Here is a 19,374-nt window from a genome sequence, read left to right on the forward strand (position 1 = left end):
AAGGGATTTTGGCCTTAGGGAAATTAAGGTTTCATGGTGTCCTCTTATTCTTTTACATTAATATTGTCACATCAATGAGTCATAGTTGCCACCTCATAAAAAATTGGACAGGTCACAGTTGTCACATCATTGTCGTTATGTTTTTAATGTCGTAAGCCAAAAGGACCAACTTGAACCGTTTTTAACGAAATATAGGACAATAGTGAACTTTTTTAAAAAGGTATGACGACTTTGAACACAGTGCCCCAAACTAGGGACCAAATGACGTATTAAACCTTTATTTAATCTTTTTAACAAAATAGTTAAAAAGAAGAATTTTCATGGGTTGAAACACGAGTTAACCCGATCTATCACGAGTTGAATTAAAAAAAAAATCAAATTTCAATACAGGTCAATTTTAAATCCAACTCACTAAGAATCTGATTCACCCAAGTTTGATTCATCGTGAGCCGGCAACTCACCTAATTTTTTAATCAATAATTTGTATTGGATTAGTCATCTACAAAATATTAAATGAAAACTCAAGTAAAATTATTTTTGTATGAAATAATTAAACATAAAAAATCACAAAAAATTTGTTGAAGAGATTTTATGATATTTTGTGAGAATGAAATCTTATGACCTATTTAATAAAAAATACGACTTATTTAATAAAGTACTATAAAATATTCAAAAGCAAACAACATTGTAATCCAAAATAGATGAAATCATTAAAAAAAAATTAGAGAACAACTGTTAGAATTATGAAAACAAGAAAAAAAAAGGAAGAAGAGAATGAACAAGCTTTTCAAAACAAATATAAAGTTCAAATTATTGTTTCATATATCTCACTCCAAATATTCAATTACATTATACAAGTTACAATATAGTTCGTGCTAATTTTCTTCTAATATATAGCATCATAACTAATATATATTCTTGCCTTTTTAAATAAGACAAAAACTTGGATTAAAAATAACAGACAGTAAAAAAAAATCTTAAAAGATCCTTTTCACTCCATAATAAGATAATCAATTAAATTAAATTCATTTTTAAAAACAATTTATCAATACAGCCTACAAATAACTTATGCTGTTATATTTAACATAAGAAACAGTTTATCAATTATTTTTTGACACATCTCAGCGGATTACCACACAGTTTACTAGTTGTAACAGTACTCAATTCAGCTTACCTTCCTTTCGTTGCTTTGTGCAAAGGCAACAACATACATGCAAAAACTCCCCCGTAAGTATAAAGACAACTCAATTGACAGCTCAAGCCTAACACGAGACTATAATGGATGAAGTAGTGACAACAGAAATGAGGATCACAAAAAAATTGATATGCAACACAAAGTAAGGCATACAAATACCAAACAAGTGACTCAGGAAAAGGTTCAATGATGGTATTAATATTATAAAATTACAGTAGTTCCTGAAGCTTCGTGGTCAAGTATATAACTAATTGATATCGGTTCCCTATTTCATCTTCAAACAGTATTAGGGTTTATCCCAATATAAATAAATAAAATGAATAAAAGGCACTTTTCAAGATGATATTTTTCCCGGATATCAAAAGACAGAGACCGCGTGAAGATATGTATCTCTAAAAGAATGGCAATTATGATCCTTAACCACAAAAATACACATCCTGAATTATTAGGACGAGGGTTGTGTTAATAAAGAAATAAAAATTTGTGCTCATTGACCATTGTTCATGTACGAGTACATCATTTGCAAAGATGAAAAAAAACAAATCAGATGAATCTCGCTCGGAAGAGGCTTACAAATTTTCAGCTTCGATCTTTAGTTTGTCAACTACATCAGCCGTTAAGTGACAAATTTTGGCTTCAGCAGTTAAACAATTAACCACTCCTTCAATTGATCTCAGCTCCTCGTGAAACAGTGGATGTAACACCAATGAAGAAAATTTCTCATCTAGCAGTAAGCCAAGACATTTTATAACATCTTCAAGTTTAGGAACCCAATCGCAAGCCTCCAAACCCAAAACTGATGAGGCTCTTGGACATGGTCCTGCTTGAGGAAACCTCTCGTATTTCTTCAACCACTTGCCTAAATAACGAATCAAATTTATTAATTCTTTGCCATTCAACTTACTGAGTGAAGGAGATAGCATCACGTCATTGATGTTGGATGATGCAATCAGATAATGCAAACAAGTCTCAGACGCAGAGAAACCATCATAGGCCATCATAAGCAAAATGGAAGCCTCCTTTGCCAAAAGCAATTTCTTCCTCTTCAGCTTGCTACCACTTAAAATCTCAATGGCTAACACTGCTTGCCTCTTCCACTCCTTCTTCACATTTAGCATACTGTTATAAGCATCTTTGGATGGCGAAAGAAAATACCTCAAAATGCTGAGTATTTCTGATGAACCAAGATCGAAAGCATGCTTTATGCATAAACAGATCAAATCAGACTGCTTTTTTTCCACTAACTTGGTGATCAGGCTTGAATAGCAAGAATGCTCAATAATAGCATTAACAATTAAAGCCTCGACCACTTCCCACATCTCCAAAGAAACACACCCATTCAATACCAGGCCAGCAACATCTTTACCCATGTATACTCCAAGCTTATCAACCAAAGTCTTGCTATACTCATTTCGGGACGAATCAACCCTAATCACAACCCCTGCTTTGTCCCTGATGTTTTCCAGATAAGAATTCAAACTACTAACAAAGTCACCCTTATCCAAATTATTAGTCTTCTTGAGCTTAGCATTCAGCTCTGTAAAGAACTTTTTGTTAATGTCAACGATCTCAGCATCCTTTGGCGAAATATGCCACCCAGTAAGGGGCCTTACCAGTGATGAAGAAGATTCATCTTTAACTTCGGCCTTTAAAGTGGGTAAGATACTCTCTGGGTTCAGAACAATTGGGTAGTCCAAAGGTAAATCAAGCGGTTTTGAATTGATTGAAGCATCCTTGATTACTTCTAACAAAGTCATGATTACTGCAAAACAAACAGAAAAAATAAACTTCAGACACTCGGCGTGACGACCCTATACCAGAAAAGGAATTAATTTTATTATAGAAACATTTCATTTATCTAGTTTCGGAACAGGAAAACCAAAAATAGGAAAACGAGCGAATGAGAAGTGATGCAAGCTAATCAACAAAATGCACTTATAGATCAAACCAGCGGAGGGCAGTACATGACTGGAAAGAGATCAAATCGGACCAAGGCTTGCTAAGCCTAAACTTGACCTAAGTTGAAGATACAAAAGCATAATCCCGACTTCTTTACCAATCATAAGCCTTTTTCAAAAAGGCTTAGCCTGACCTACGTAAATGTCTGGCCTGTCCAAGCCTATTAGTTTGTCTAAAGGTCTGTTTTGTGATAGCACCTGTAAATAGGTAAGCAGGCCTATCAGTCTAATTTCAAAAGTAGTTAGTTTGATGGAAGAATAAAATCAGCTTTCATGGCATCTGCAGTACATCCCCTCGTGTGTATCAAAAGAGTCAAAAAAATGGAAAGTGCGCATCATTCTGAAGATTTTAGAACCATATAGAATCTCCGATAAGCAGTGAAGAAGGCATTGAACGACATATCAAAAGCTTATAATACAGTAATAATGATTAGAAACCAACGAATCGGTACATTACATAAAAAGACCATGCTCCCAGGGTGTATACTACAGATGCAATTACTGTCAATATTGTTATACAAACAGGCTAGTGAGATAACAGATATGTATCAGGTCAAGAGGTTCCCACAGACAATAATTAGTTTAAAATAAATGAAAACTAATACAAGTACAACAGTCTAGGCTATGTCCTCAAACAAATTTCCTTTCAGTGTAAAATATGCTATCTGCAACTAAAACTTCGTATCATACAGATTTAATAGACTATATGCTAGATGATCGAGGGTAATAGAAAAGAGTTGAATCTCCAATATGGCAAGTAAATAGAAATAATAGAATAACATGTACCATTTGAAAAGGACTGAATCACCAACAACAAACTTATGGCAATGTCAAAGACCCACACACTATGAGCATTAACAGAAACACATAGAAAGCAAGCACTGGAAGAAAATAGAAACCGCAACTTTTCATTAAGAACCAGACGGAGAATAAAGAGTTACCTCTGCAACAGTCACAGGCGCAATTCGAAAGGTATTTGACAGGCGTTGATAGAAGGAAGCAGAATAGAGGAAGATACAGAAAGAATTCAAAAAGAGATTATGAAAATGCCTCAAGACTAAAGAGAATTCCAGAACAGCAAAATGGAGGAGCGACTGCTTGTTCCTCTCTGGCGGCAATAAGAACCAAATGCTGCAACAGCCTTTCCCTCTCTAATGTCCTGCCAGGATTTAGGGTTTTGTCATTTTGATCTACAATAATAATATGATTTTTTTTTTTAATTTCTGCAATGTTTAAAACTTATATAAGCATGTATTAGTCAAACAATAACATATTTATAGAAATAAAATTGTTATATTTGATATTTTATTAAATTATAATTGTTTAACTTGTATTGTTTATTTAATGTTTTGATATATATTATTACTTTTTAATTAATAAAATAAAAGTTTATACTCTTTATTATAGCAATGATTTTAAGGTTGTGTACTTATTAGTTGTAGTCGTTTTTAAATTTTATTTTTATTTACTTTACTTTTGTTTCAAAGTTTTTCTTGTCTTTTGATAATTCTATATATTTTAAGGTGACAATATAAGTTTAAACTGATAAAATTATCTATTCTCGTAAATATTTGTTAATGCAGAATTAATATTTGAAAGTATTTATTATACGACGATATGGAATATTTTAATATTAGTTTATAAATAAGTGAGATGGAGGTAGGATATTAATTATACAGTGATTTTTTATTATTTACAAAAAATTTAAAATTATATTTTATTTAATTAAAATTAAAATAAATATATATTTTATTAATTTAAATTTACCTAAAAATTAAGTTTTTATATTATATTTTATATTTTTTAATTTTATTTAAATTTTATTTTAAAAATTTATAAAATATTTTTAAAAAGATATTTGTGGATATTATATATTTTAAAATATCCGTAAATATTTTTTAAACAAATTTTAGACATACTTTGTCTTTTACGAATGTGGTAATAGAAACATTATTCATAACTGAAACTCCATTTCAATAATTTAGTAAGTTTAATCTATTTGTAAATATTTGAAACTAAATTTATAAATTATTTTTTATATTAAAGATAAATGTAAAAATCTTATAAAATTATGACTAATTAGTTATTTGGTCTATATATTTAAACATTTTGGTCTTTACATTATTGTTTACTGTATTTAGTTTCATAGTTTTTTTCTTAATTAAGTTTCTATTTTTTAGAAAAGAAAAATCAATTTGATCATTTTTTTGTTAAATTCACGATAACTCTATTTGGGATGTATCACGTGGAAATGATGATTCTTCGAGTTAGAAGTTAGATACAGACAATGAATATCTCATTAGACAACTAATATAAAGAAATTTGTTTCATTAGACGTTAAGAAGTGGAGAAAAGTGAAAAAAAAGAAAAAAAGAAACAAAAAGGAAAAACTAAGGATGTCTTCTTTTGAGGGAGATGATTTGAAAGGATTTGAGTGAATTTGAGGGTAATTTTTTTGTTGTTTTTTTAGTGGATTTGTGGATAATTGAGAGTGGATTTAGAAGTAAAGTTTGTGAAAATTAGTGTAAGATTTGATTGATGTGAGAGATAAAAAAATTTATTTAATTGATAAAAATTGAAGATTACGAAAATGTCCCTAATTATTAAAGTAATAAAATGATAAATGTTAATATTATATTTAATTATAAAAATATTTATAAAAAGTAAAAAAATTAACGTTAATAATAATAATAATATATTATTATTTTATTATTATTATTATTATTATTATTAATATTCATGCTAAGAATCCATTTTAATTAAATATATTATATTAAGGGTAAAATTGAAATTGTAAATTATTCTTTGCAAATCTGCGCTGGAAAAGAAGGATTGAAATTTTGCTTCACTCCGCAAATCCACTCTTTTCATCACCTGCAAATCAATTAAAGCGAACACAGAATTCATTGGAAATCCATCGTTCCAAATCATCAGCAATAGTGAATCATTTGAAGCGAACACGGTATAAAAGAGTTTCAAAGTACGACCCATATTTGAACATATAATATTTGATAAAACAAATATTTTAAAAATTATATTTAAAATAAATTTTCACAATCACACTATTGCATTATTATGGTCTGTATCATCATTTAGCAATTTATGAGTATTTATGGGCATTGAGTTGAGATAATTAGTAAATACTAAATCTACTTAGTTAAGTTAACTGTGATGATTTATAGGGGAAATTTTAAAGAGAAAAAAATTTTAGAGGAAAATTTTTAGGAAAAAAGAGTTTAATAAATTATTAATTTATTCTTCTATCTAATACTTGATGTTTAAAATAATTTTCTTTATTGGGTTATTCTTTAATTATTTTTATAATTAGTATTGGACATTAATAAATATTTCAAATGTTATAATATTTTTTAATAAATAGTTTTCATTTTTTAACTAGGCTTAAATGTTTAATTCGTCTCCAAATTAGAAGCTGAAATTTTGTTTTGTACCAGATTTTAAAAACAAAGTTATTTTGTCATTATGTTACGAATTTTGTAAGAATTCGGTCTCTTCCATTAAAGTGGCAGTAACAGTGTTAAGTTTTTTCTATAATATCCAACTTTTTCTCTCTTCTCTCTCTTCATTCCGCCACCCAACTTCATATGTCTCTCTCTCACTTTATATATATATATACCCTATCCTTATCTCTCATTCTCACCCAACATCTCTAACATTTCCAACATCTTTAGCATCTTCAACATCTCCAAACTCAATCTCATTAACACACACATTCCATGGCTTTGTCAAATTGGGATTAGGACTACTAGTGGAACGTTCCGTTATGGAGATCTACTCTTGAATCAGAAAGGGTTGTGTCATATCTCTGAAGAAAAGGAATCACGAGTAGCTCTATCACTTTACATTCCTCGTGATTTCTAATTTTCATCCATTATGTTCTGCAGAATTTATATTGTGCATTATTATATGTTTTAATCAATGATGAAGTTCAATTTTGATTTTGTTCCCCTCTACTTGTTTCCCCTTTCTATGCTCGCCCTGGTGATGGGTTGATGACGCTCAACCCCAAGACTCTTATATACAATTCAAAGACCAAAGGTTTATGAATTATGAGTACTTGTTGTTGGAGAATCCTATTTGGCCTAGGTGTTTTTGGTGGCATTGCTTTTGGTAATCCTGGTGCCCTTCCTGAGTCTCTAGTTGTTGTTGCTTTACACTGACAAAGACAGTGCACAAGAGTATGCTTCCACTGTAGTTGGTTTGTTGACTAGAACATTCATCTTGCTCCTCACTTATCATTGGAAATCAAAAAGTTGAAAAATGACTCTAACTCTGGTAGCTCAAACTCATCAATGGGAGGAATAAAAGAATTGTTAACTGGTTATGATCACTATGGATGTAGATACTATAAACATGGCAAAGATTATGGTTTTCTCAGTTATACCACTCATCATAATGCAGATTCCAACCCAAGTTGTTCTACTTCTCTTCTGTACCACGCGAAGAGGGCTTGGTGGTTTTTTCTTTTATGGTTGTTGTTGCTTTTCTCATCTCATATACCATTTACCAACTCTTTGAATCTCGGATAGAGAAAACAAGATTGTAGTGTATTAAACATGATGACTTGATACGAATAATATTTCAACGTATTAAGAAACAAATTCTTTTATTGGGCCCATGCTGCACATTCTTACCTAATACGCTATCACCATTATGCATGCATCATTATGCCATTCACAGATTCATTTTTTGTTTCTGACTCTCTCTTTTCTTTATGTTTTGTGCTTTTAATATCTAAGCTTATAATTTACCTCTTTGAACAGCCTTCGGATGGTAAGGAACTGGAATTTGACTTCACACTAGATGACCTTGAGGTCGTGAAAGTAATTGGAAAAAGGTAGTGGTGGTGTGGTACAACTTGTTCGCCATAAGTCGGTTGGAAGATTGTTTGCTTTTAAGGTTGTCATGGGCATGTTTTGTTAATTACCTCTTATGGGTAGATTTGCCTGTATGGATATTCTTTTCATATTTTTTTTATTCTTTCTTCATCTGATTTCTTGTTTTCTGTTTGACAATGTGATATTGCATCTGTTATACACTGCCTTTTAAAACAAAGGTTATTGTTATGGAAATAATTTTAAGTATTATGAATTGGGTTTTACCTTTTTTATAATTGAGAAATATCTTTGGACTTCTATTGCAGGTTATTCAAATGAATATACAAGAGGATATTTGAAAGCTGATTGTTCAGGAACTGAAAATAAATCAAGCGTCACAGTGTCCACATGTTGTAATTAATGTTGGCAGGAACAACAGATAAGATAACGGTGGAAGAGAGAGAAAAATGTGGAGGTAGTTAAATGGTGAGAGAAATAGAAGAGAGAAAGAAAAAAAAAGTGTAAGGAAGAGCACAAGAGAGAGAAGAAAAGTGCAGGCCACGTAAGCATAAAGTTAACGTCATTCCTACTTATTTAACGGAAGGGACCTAATTCTTACAAAATTTGTAATATGGGAACAAAATAACTTCATTTTTAAAACTGGATAAAAAACAAAAATTCAACCCCTAACTTGGAGACGAAATAAACATTTAAGCCTTTTAACTAATTTTTTTTAACAAACAAATGTTTCTATTTTAAAAAGGTATACATAAGGAGCAATTTTTTAATCACATATAGCGATAAATTTTGTTTTCAAAACTTTTTTTTCATTAAATCAAAACCACCCTATTTTAAATTTAAAAGTAGATTGAAATTTCCATTTTAAGATGAAATAGGTGATCATAACATATTTGTTGGACAAAACAAAAGTTAAAAAACTTTTGACATGGTTGTCATTGAGCAAAGTTAAAGTAAGAAAGTTGATTTTGTAGTTGTTGGGCGAAACCAAAGTCAGAAAACTTACTAACTTGACACTAGCTAAGCGAACATGACTTCCTGAACAACTTTTGAAACAATTAAGTCTTTGAGTTCGAGTGATAATTTCGCTAAGTGAGTTGTCTGTCATTGGAATAGTGGGCCTTTAAGCATTACTCGTTGAGAGCGAGTAAATGTTTTTGCTAGTAAAATTAGCATAGTTTGATACTATTTTATATGTAATCTTCTGGTATGTTTAATGTTGGATTTTGTGATGTTAAATGATAGTTGGTTTATAATGTTTTTCTGAGAATGATTAATAGATTTATGGATAAATATAAATACAAATATTGACGTATGAAATTGTGATGATGATGAACTTGTTAATGGATATGAGTATTGTATGTGTTTGGCATAATTTCAGGGATCTTGCAGGAGATCCTATGACAATGTTCCTTTAATGTATGTATTGATATATGAATTTAGTATTTTGAGTTATCTTGTCACTTTAATAATTATCCAATCTCATGTTGGGGTATGTGGTGAGAGGTACATGAGATCTTAGTCTTTGGGTTTTACCCAGGTCGAAGATATTAACAGACTAACCTTGTGTGCGATAGAGTAAGACTCATTCACAATATGTTTATAGAATCATAGATGCCACCACGAGTGTGTATAATTCATTAGAGTCTAATATCGATACATATATTTGGATAATTGAGTTTCTATATGTGATATGATTATATTTATGAATGAGTAAATGTATTATAATATTTCTATGTTTGTTTTATGAAAACTCTTTTATACATTAACTTACTATGTTATTTCTTTTGATATTTCTTGTATATTGGTTTGTTTCTTTTTGCAATGATATCTTATTGATATAAACATATGAGAAATAAATATTAAAATATCTCTGGTAAAAAATAACAATGTTACATAATATTTTTTCTTATCATCTAGTAGTTTTTCCTAATTATTTTAGATATATTTTATTGTTACAATTATTATTTTTAAATAATTATATTAATATCATATATTTATATGTTAATTTTATAATATTTTATTTTATCAATTATAAATAACTAAAATTAAAATGTTACACTGTTTGTCATATCCTTCAATATCTATGATTGTATACTGATTGTATACGCCACTTCTACTATCATTGTTTCTTTGCACGCATTATTTATTCTGCCTCGTGTAATGACATCAACAACATTTATTAACTATTCCAAAAAATGGGTGTTAATGTTTTTAGGTATTAAATTTATGATATTATAATTAACATTATCTGTTTTAAAAAAAAATATAGATATATTTGCTTAAATTTCTTATATAATATATATTTGTTTTTTTTTTCTCCTTCATAAGGCTTAGTGTTATCATTATGTTATACAAAACTGATGAAAACTATAAAAAGAAGACCGAGAAAAATGTCTGCATTTGACATTAACCATGAGCATCAATCAGAACAAGATGTTAATTCAGTTCAGATATTGCTTAAGATTCAACACAACTTTTTTAAAATATAGGGTATCATACCCTCTAATATAAATGGTAATGTGCTATTGTTCATACATATGATATATTAATATATTAATTATGTTGCCCATTCATGCTTCTAACTTATGATTACCAAACTCTTTTACGTCAATATTCAGACAAATAGATCTGTTGTGTTGCCTTTCATATTTAACTTTTGTCACCAATTGAACAGATTCTCTTTTCGAATAATATATTCACAAAATATATTTCAATACACTCTCTCACACAAAAAATGGAAATATTAAAGGAAATATAGCTAATTAAAAAATGGATATTTTTAGACTGCTCCCTTAACATTCTCACTAGTTGCTATATACTCTCTTTTGATATATAAGTTTGCCGTTGGCCATTATTTTCAATTTTTCATATCCTTGCACTACACAATTCAAGGTGAAACATACTCTGACCCACACATAGAATGAGTTGTAAGGTGACTGAATTTCTTCTTTTTGAGGGTGTGAAAGTATTATTCTGCAAAGAAATTTGCCGATTATTAAACACCAGAAACTTCTAAAGCCAAAAGGTAAATTCCTTTCGTCCTTTCATAATATTAATTCTTGACGTCTTTAGTCAGAAACTTGAAATTTAGATTGTGCAAAAGAAGTACCTATCCAATTCTTTAAATTTAGATTGTTCATGATTTATTCTAGTCTGTTTGGCATCAACGAAAGTTCCTTCCATTTTATCATGTCAGAACCTCAATCAATATAATTAAAAAAGCCTAATCAAAACTCGATTTCCATAAACTTATTTAAAAATCTAAAAATGTAGTGCGGGTCACACAACATAACCTACCCATTTACAATCCTAATCTCAATGTTTCTGTCAGAAATAGGACCCTTGCATTCCTCCTTTTATTATTCTTATCATAGGAATCTGTTTTCAAGTGGATGGAGGAATTTCCCAATTCTTTGGCACCGGCCCATAATCATAGATAACTTCTCTGTGACAAGACCATACAAGTTTTATGGCCTCTGGTGTTCCAATTCCCGCGCCTCTTGCATCACCGGCGGGTCCAAACCTGTAATAAAATTGTTATTTTCAGCACAACATCATTAGTTATTTGTTCAAAAGTACAATAATTTAAAAAAAATATATCAATTTACCAGTGATTCTGTGGTGCTCCGGTAGTCCTTGCTCTTAAACCAGCATAAGTAGTACCATTTACCGACTTCCCAATAACTTCCTGCGATTTTCAGAAAATTTCATATCACACTTGTTTATGTGCTCTCCAAACAAGTTATCTAAACTTTGGAGTTGAACTCCAATTACCACAAAATTCCTGCAGGCAATTTGACCTATTACAGAATATACTTTTACGTATGTGCAGTATAGGTGTATAGCCCAATAGCCAAACCTCTAATTTTGTCTCATAAATCAAATATGAAAACGCGATGAGTAAATGATTTTATGACTAAAATCATTTGAAAATAACCGATCAAATTCTTACCTGCAAAAATAAAGGATCGTTTGAAACTACAGCAGCCGTTAAATGGTTATGCATTCTTTCCAAAGCATCCAATACAACTGATAGTTCGCTATTTTTGTAATCAGTAATAACCTGAAAAAATGTAAAAAGAAATTATTTACGTAGCGATAGAATAAACTGGTATATCTTTTTTTCAAACTTTATTTTCATATATTTAGTCTCTCTTTGCATACCTGAAACGGTCCAAATATTTCTTTTGTCACAAGCTCAAAATTCTTATCTTTCATAATTTCTTCAAGAGGAACATAAACAGCTGTTGGTTTAATCGCACCATAAATAGACGGAATTGAATGATCCTCCAAAGGTCGACCTCCGAAAAGCAGCTTTGATCCGGGTATCTCAAGCAATTTATTGACATGTTCAAGCATTGAATCAGTAGTAACCTGCATATATAAGAAGAAAAAAAATCATCAAGAACTCCAAATCAAGTAAATTAAACAGCAAATAAATATTTGAGCATCCTATTTGGATGCCAGATAAATAGTTTCCAATAAATTTTCTTTTTGAATATACAAAGGTTAGACCTTCATTAGTAATGTCAAATTAATGTACTAAAGACGGGTCTAAATGGCTATAAGGGCAAATCAATGGCATAGCTAGCAACATGTGGTAGTTAACCTGCAAGCAAACCCTTCTTTAGTCACCTCCCACTTTCCTCCCACTCACCTCACGTCTCTCCCTTCTTTAATCATTACAGAAAGCATGGATAGCTTTCATTTGTAAATGTTAAGTAAAGGGATTAAAGGATGACAATTGAAACTACTACATTACATTGCACGTATAATACATTCATATAATTAAATAATTAAATTTTAAATGTATTACAAAGTGGTTGAACTTCATCCACCTCAAGAGAAAATTTCCATCAATTAAGTATCAATATTTTTATTTGTTTCATGTATTGGCATCCAGTACATGCTTTTGGATATGAGAAATATGAGACACAGAAAGCATGTATGTATAATATAGAACGTAAAAATATTATCTCTTCATGAAATCAAAAAACAAAACTGTCCGTTGTATGGATGATTTCGTGAAGTGAATGAAGTTTATAGTATTCTTACGATAGAAATACGAAGCATTTATGGTGACAGTGACTTATAACTTTTTTATTTTTAGTAATTCTCAAGAAGTCCGTTCTTGCTTTAAATTTTCAAAATTAAAATTAAATATTCATTTATTATGTTTCACATATATGTAGATATTTATCCTACTCGTTTCATCCTATATAATTTTAGAATAATTGTATTGTTGTACCAGATGCATACTATATTTTTAGTGTTCTAAAATTTGGACCGAAATGTTAGAACAGTAACCGAACCTATAACCAGTTCAGCTTGTCTTTCAAACGGAAATTGCATTCAACTTGTTTTACTCGGCTCCAGGGAGAATCACTTTTTAAATTCTAAAATTTGAAGTAAAAGAATTTAGTGAATGGAGTGGGAATCAAGCAACAGTTCTACATAACGTAAATGAATTTATAACCACCAAGCTAAGACATTTGATTGGAAAGTATACGACAATTAATTTATATACTAAATTTTCTCCACAAAATTTATATTTTTAATAAATATCGGTTCATGTATTTTAAGCAATGGCCTACTGGTTCACAGTAAATATTGACTTGGTACCTTGACTGAGCCGATAATAAGTCCAGTTTTGATAACATTGCATATATTATGCATCATAGATTGTCGCAAACTTCGAGCAGATCACTAAAAAACCTTAAATGTGAAATCCTGGTTCAATTACTAAAGGAAAAAATGACAGACATGTAATACTTACTGTGAGGACTGGGCCGATTGTCAAGTCTGTCAGCTTTCTTCTTTCTGCAAGATCTTTCAACTTTGATAGCAACGAAGTTTTAGACCAGTTCTGAACCAGAGAGATTGAGACCGTGAAGTTATAAAGACAGTACATCAGTGCATTTTACAAATACTAAGCCGATGTACATTTCACGGCAGTTCTTAGGGACATTTAAAAATGAACAAAACTCTCCAGATAGCCAATGTGACAAACCTCATGCATAAATAATAATGACTGAGCCGAGCATTTCTGACCACTGCACGCATATGCATCTTGATCACATACCCACGCAATGTAATCTTCCTAAACCAAGAAACCATAGAGAAACTATTATAGAACTGAAAATTGAATTAGTGCCTTTATGATATCCAAAAAAAAAAATCGCAAGAAACCTGATGGACATCAGGACCCAGTATTTTCCAGTCAAATCCAGCATCTTCCAATTTAACACGGCCCTTCAAATCAACCGCCAACTTTTCAGCCACTCTTGAACTACCAGTAAAAAGGGTCATTCGTGGATTTGCCTGTAAATTTAATACTACTTCATTATCCAATACCATATTACAAAAGGAAGATCTAACCATGTACCAATATCATCCAACAAAATTATAAACAGAGATCAATAAGCTAACATGGAGATCACTATGAAATAGAATCATAAATATAATCCTCCACAAAATCAAAAGCATTCGATGAATAAACAACCTCCAGCAACAGCTTGTTCATTGTCTTCCCATCTGAATTTATGAAGTCAACATCTTCCACAGGTAAGCCACAAGAATGAAGCAGGCGCAACATTTGTTCCATGACAATGCTCACCTATAACAATAGTCAATAATACTCAGTATTATAAGCACAAAGATTTAAATGTTGAAAGCATATAAAAATTAACATTTCAGAAATCAAACAGTTTGAAAGAGCCAAAACAAGAATGCGAAAAAGCAACCAATCCAATGGTTTCTTTAGGCATGAACCCCTCCCCAACACACATAAATGCACACATCTAAATAACATCGCATCACAAATATTTTCATGATAACTGATTGCAATTAATATTTCATGCATCCTTAAAGCTGGCCCTGTATGAATATTGAATTAGATGTAATGTCATAAAGTATCCAAAAATCATTTCTAAAAGAACTCACCTTGCTATCAACTTTAAGGACTGGTTTGTTGCCCATATAAAGTGCACCCATCAATTGAAGAACAGGAATCTCTAAGGGAAAATTAAAAGGAGTAATAATTGCCACCTACAGAACACACTTCCAGATTTAGGATTACAACAAGAGTGAAAGGTAAATGTTTATGGTATGTGAAAAAAAAATCTAAATCAGAAAGCGTCTTATTATTTTTAATGTCTCTTCATGAGTGGAAGTCAAGTCACATCTATAAAACAGACTTTTTTTGTAGAAAACAAAAAACTACCTTTGATCAAAGATGGCAATAAGAGCATAAAAGACTTGAAGTTTTCTAGTGGGTAAAAATACCTGAATTCTAGGTTTTGCCTTATTACCATATGTAACTTATTGAAATTCCATGTAATGTTAATTTTTTCCATTTTGGGATAAAAGAACTAAAGAACCAAAGGGAAATCAGCCACTCCTGCCAAGGTCATCGATGTACATGGGCTTATGCAACTGAATTGACATATTAATAGTTACACCATAATCGACCTTTTAAATAATAACTTGAAGTCACAGAATTACTACATTTTGCTAGGTTTTATATTGGAACAATTGCTTTTATTTTTCATTTCTTCCATCTCTTAGAGCACACTTAACCAATTACTCATAAACTGATTAGTGTGACCAAAAGGTAACTGATAATTTTGATACACCAAACAAAAACACTGTTTATGATAGAACGATAGACTCATTTTTTGCCTTTAGTACGTAGTATGATAGCATATCACACATATCAACTACAATCATGACAGAACTAAACAAAAAATAATCCTTACAGGACCATATGGCCAACGAAAACCATGACTTTGCTGCCCAAGATGATTTCCAGGTACGCCAAAAGACCTTGCTAGGAAACGAACCTGTCAAGATTTTGTTGAAATGAAACAACAAAGAAGAAGTCATTACATGAATTGTGAGCTTATGTGTCAGTGTCTCTCCACATATGCATACATCAGTGTTATATTTTTCCATTAATGAATGAGGAATCTAGGTATCAACAAAAGATAGGAAATTTATCAATATTCATCAGTCGAATGTGTAATTTAGATTTGTCCATCATTCCACACAAAAAATTGCATAACTTTACTTATTTAGCACTAGCATGTCTTATTTTGATATACCTGATCCCCGCAAAAGTTCTCTAGAAACTTTTGTGTCACGTACACTTCCCCAAAAGCCTGCTGGTAGCTCTTTGGAGAAACTCTTTGAATTAACCTTGTGAAAAAATCTGAAACCTGAAGGTCATGTAGTATAAATTATTCAAAGCATTCAATTAAAGAAGAAAAAGTTGACATTGAATACTGCAGGTACCAATACATAATAAAGTAGCATTAAATGAATAATGATAAAGTTAAAAAAATATTTCTCTAGTTTGAAACCTTAGGAAGAGATAGCATGTGAGCTGCCTTAGTAGATATATCTCCATACATGAGATATCTGCAAGAAGTTTATAGCAAAAACCAAATTAAATTTCATAAAGATAGTCAAAATAGGAACATAAGAATTGATATCATGCCCTAATGCATAAAATACTAGTAACTAAAATGCCCAAGTTAGTTGCCTTTTTGGAGTGAAAATGAAAGCTGTGACATAAAGGTCTAGGATGAGGATCCCGTCAATTTATTTTCACTTTTGACCAAGACAAACATAAATCCAACAAATAAAACATATATTTATATGTTTATATTTCTAAAAGAAAATGAAGAAGAGATACAAAGGAATCTCTGCACCTACCGCTCTGGTGCCTTAAAAGGATTGTGTACACCATGCTTGGGACAGCTGGACAAGCTTTCCACAAAGGGCTGATACGTCCAACAAAAGGAAAATTTAGTCAATATCTCAGTCACAAACTACTGTTGAATTCCAATCAAGTACCAACTGAAGTATAGCCTTCAAATAGAAATTTATTTCTTTTCAGTTTTCACAAGGTGACAGCCCTGCCTCACAAACAGAGGTTCAAAGTTTGAACTTGAACCTCCTATTAAAAAAAATAGGTGTGGGGGGTGGTGACTAATAAATCCCCGCAATTTCTTAGTTTGATGGATGAGTAAGTAATAAAAATAACACAGCCTTCAACATATAAAGCAGAACTCTCATTAAGTAGAAGCTCTTTTTTGTGCAATAAATGGACATATTTCAAAATAAATATTAGTTAACAAGGCAAATAATACATTACAGGGATGCACCTGAATGCCTGTTTCGTCAACTTCAGCAATATTAATAAATGAGTCTCCATTTAGGGGATCTACAATTGTATTCCACTTTGAAGACCCTACCCATTTACCTTGCACTGAAAGTGGAGATAAGAAAATACATTCATAGTGAAAGCCAACAAATCAAAGCACAAGCTTGATAATAAAAAAAATGAATGTATTGGTAAATATGTGGAACAGAAATTTACGATAGCACTCGGTAACATTCAGATTTTGATACATAGAAGAATTATGAGAAAAACATTCATGAATCCTTTCGTTTCAGCATATCAAATTCTTTGATGAACATAATATTTAATAGATTGCTTTTGGGTTTGAAAGATACTTGATAAGCAAGTTTGACACCTTGCAGACGGAATCATGAAAAATGCAGATAGAAAAGGATTTAACCATAGATTATGATGGTAATCCTTTTCAAATCTTGGATCACCAAATTTATCACAAAGTACTACCACATTTATAAGAGTACTAATGCCTATCTGCAAAGAACAAAAACATCAAACGTTAGGATTCATACCCAGATTCAAAACTTCAGCAGGCTTAGAACCCGATATCTCTTCTGCTTCTACAGTTGCAAATTGCAATGAATGAACACATCTACAACATAATGTAAAAAAAAAAAAATGAATTCAGCGCTCAGAAAACACAAAAAGACTTGTGTTAGAATCTGATGAAATAAAGTAAGGAACAGATAATGTAAGATTACGTAAAACAAAATATGACGAAAAAAATGGAATCCCAACTAAAGCGCTCTATCTTTGAATTTTTATTTTTAAGAAGTGAATTAGATGGAATTACAGAACGACTTTTACAGCATTTCTATAAGTTATTTAACTAACCAATATAAAAAAATACAATGCTCCAGATGCTCTTGACCTAAATTCCAAAAAATTATCTAACCCAGTCAGTTTGAATAGATATTGCAGATCAAGATGGAGTGATTATGTTACAAATAAATCAATGAATCGGCTTTCTAATTTTAGCCTTGCTAATTTCTTGACGGCGCTTGGCTTCGGAAATGACAAACTAAATGCCTTCTTCCTAAATCCTTAGTTACTCGGATAATATTTATATGCAGAACTAACATTCTAAAATGTTCTGTAACAAAAGGTATCCTCGTATATATCGCTGTGCGTAAGTAGAAAACGACTTAACCATAAACGTACACGTTTTTTTTTCTCTTCTGTTGAGAGAAACTTAAATGCATGTGAGAATTAAAATTTCTAACATCGTTTAACGAGAGAAACCAAGTCTATCATCGAAAGAACGAAATTTCCAATGACCACATTTCAACCGCTTCACAGACAACAAGCGATGATTTCATCCAAATCACAGAACAGGCTGGGTATCGAATCGATTAACGATTGAAGTGGTTAAATATCAGAAACTAAACGAGGATCCGCAATTGAACAAACTCGGATCCATGGCGAGTCAATTCCAGGGGAAATAGAAGGAGATACCTAGAGAAAGTGAATGCAGCAAAACCGTTGTGGTTGCGCGAAGTCGAAACCCTAGCTGCTCTACTAACCAAAAGCTTCAACATTTTGATCGATGAGTATCTTCCTACAATGCTCACTAGCTTTCAGTTTAGTTTGTAAAGTTAGTGTGAGGCTATCTTCTATATATGCGTGCAAGAATACGAAAAAAACAACTAGCAAGAAGACCCCACGTGTTGAACACGTACAGGTGGGTACACGTGGAGATATCATCGGTCCCGCAACAGATTTGAAAGACTCGCCATTTCCTTTTTTTCCCCCTAAATTTTCTAAGTTTCTGTTTTCTTTCAATAAATATCTCTTTTTAGTCTAATTTTCTTTTCTCGGAAGAGCAGAATAAATAATTCTAGTCTAACATCTCACATGGCAATATCTTTTAAAAGATTTAATATCACAGAAACTCCATAATCCATCATATGTATTTTATGTTCTTTATTTTTGTTTTTAATTATATTCTTTTGAATATTTTTTTATATATATGTTTCGATGAAAAATAAAGATGTGGAGGAAAAATAATTTTTTCAATCTTTATTTAAATTATTAAAGTATTAATAAACTCTTTATATATATATATATATATATATATATATATATATATTATTCTTTAACTCTCTTTTTAAATTGTTTACTTATAAAAATAAAATATATTCTTAAAATGTTTTTTTCTTTTATTAC

At 31.0% G+C, this 19,374-nt stretch overlaps 2 protein-coding genes across 3 annotated transcripts; both read right to left on the reverse strand.

Annotated features, from left to right (window-relative positions):
- Nucleotides 1-1,580: 1,580 nt before the first annotated feature.
- Nucleotides 1,581-4,336, reverse strand: LOC106768251. 2 transcript variants are annotated; one of them, XM_014653287.2, is made up of 3 exons: nucleotides 4,095-4,336; nucleotides 3,160-3,351; nucleotides 1,581-2,957 (listed from the first exon to the last, which is right to left on the reverse strand). In XM_014653287.2, exon 3 carries the CDS (start codon nucleotides 2,950-2,952, stop codon nucleotides 1,765-1,767), a length of 1,188 nt encoding a protein of 395 aa, XP_014508773.1. In that variant the 5' UTR covers nucleotides 2,953-2,957; nucleotides 3,160-3,351; nucleotides 4,095-4,336; the 3' UTR covers nucleotides 1,581-1,764. The 2 variants fall into 2 exon arrangements, with proteins under 2 accessions (XP_014508773.1, XP_014508772.1); XM_014653286.2 differs by lacking the exon at nucleotides 3,160-3,351 and having other exon boundaries at nucleotides 4,095-4,335.
- Nucleotides 4,337-11,101: 6,765 nt separating this feature from the next.
- LOC106769346 (probable aldehyde dehydrogenase) lies at nucleotides 11,102-18,812 on the reverse strand. The gene is made up of 16 exons (XM_014654939.2): nucleotides 18,664-18,812; nucleotides 17,721-17,800; nucleotides 17,177-17,280; nucleotides 16,725-16,792; nucleotides 16,370-16,427; nucleotides 16,112-16,225; nucleotides 15,767-15,850; nucleotides 14,952-15,056; nucleotides 14,512-14,625; nucleotides 14,199-14,330; nucleotides 14,020-14,109; nucleotides 13,786-13,875; nucleotides 12,174-12,383; nucleotides 11,962-12,072; nucleotides 11,618-11,697; nucleotides 11,102-11,532 (listed from the first exon to the last, which is right to left on the reverse strand). Exons 1-16 carry the CDS (start codon nucleotides 18,744-18,746, stop codon nucleotides 11,394-11,396), a joined length of 1,662 nt encoding a protein of 553 aa, XP_014510425.1. The 5' UTR covers nucleotides 18,747-18,812; the 3' UTR covers nucleotides 11,102-11,393.
- Between the last annotated feature and the right edge of the window lie 562 nt (nucleotides 18,813-19,374).

Source organism: Vigna radiata, chromosome 7 (assembly GCF_000741045.1).
Source record: "Vigna radiata var. radiata cultivar VC1973A chromosome 7, Vradiata_ver6, whole genome shotgun sequence".
In the NCBI taxonomy this organism is placed as follows: Eukaryota; Viridiplantae; Streptophyta; class Magnoliopsida; order Fabales; family Fabaceae; genus Vigna; species Vigna radiata.

What these genes read in the sequence shown, in the direction of transcription:
- LOC106768251 (XM_014653287.2), bottom strand. Translation starts at nt 2,952, where the DNA reads ATGACTTTGTTAGAAGTAATCAAGGATGCTTCAATCAATTCAAAACCG.
- LOC106769346 (XM_014654939.2), bottom strand. Translation starts at nt 18,746, where the DNA reads ATGTTGAAGCTTTTGGTTAGTAGAGCAGCTAGGGTTTCGACTTCGCGC. An exon ending in TGCTGAAGTTTTGAATCTGG is followed by an intron (nt 17,281 to 17,720) that starts GTATGAATCCTA and finishes CTCCACTTTCAG; the next exon opens with TGCAAGGTAAATGGGTAGGG. An exon ending in CATTATTATTTATGCATGAG is followed by an intron (nt 13,876 to 14,019) that starts GTTTGTCACATT and finishes TCTCTGGTTCAG; the next exon opens with AACTGGTCTAAAACTTCGTT.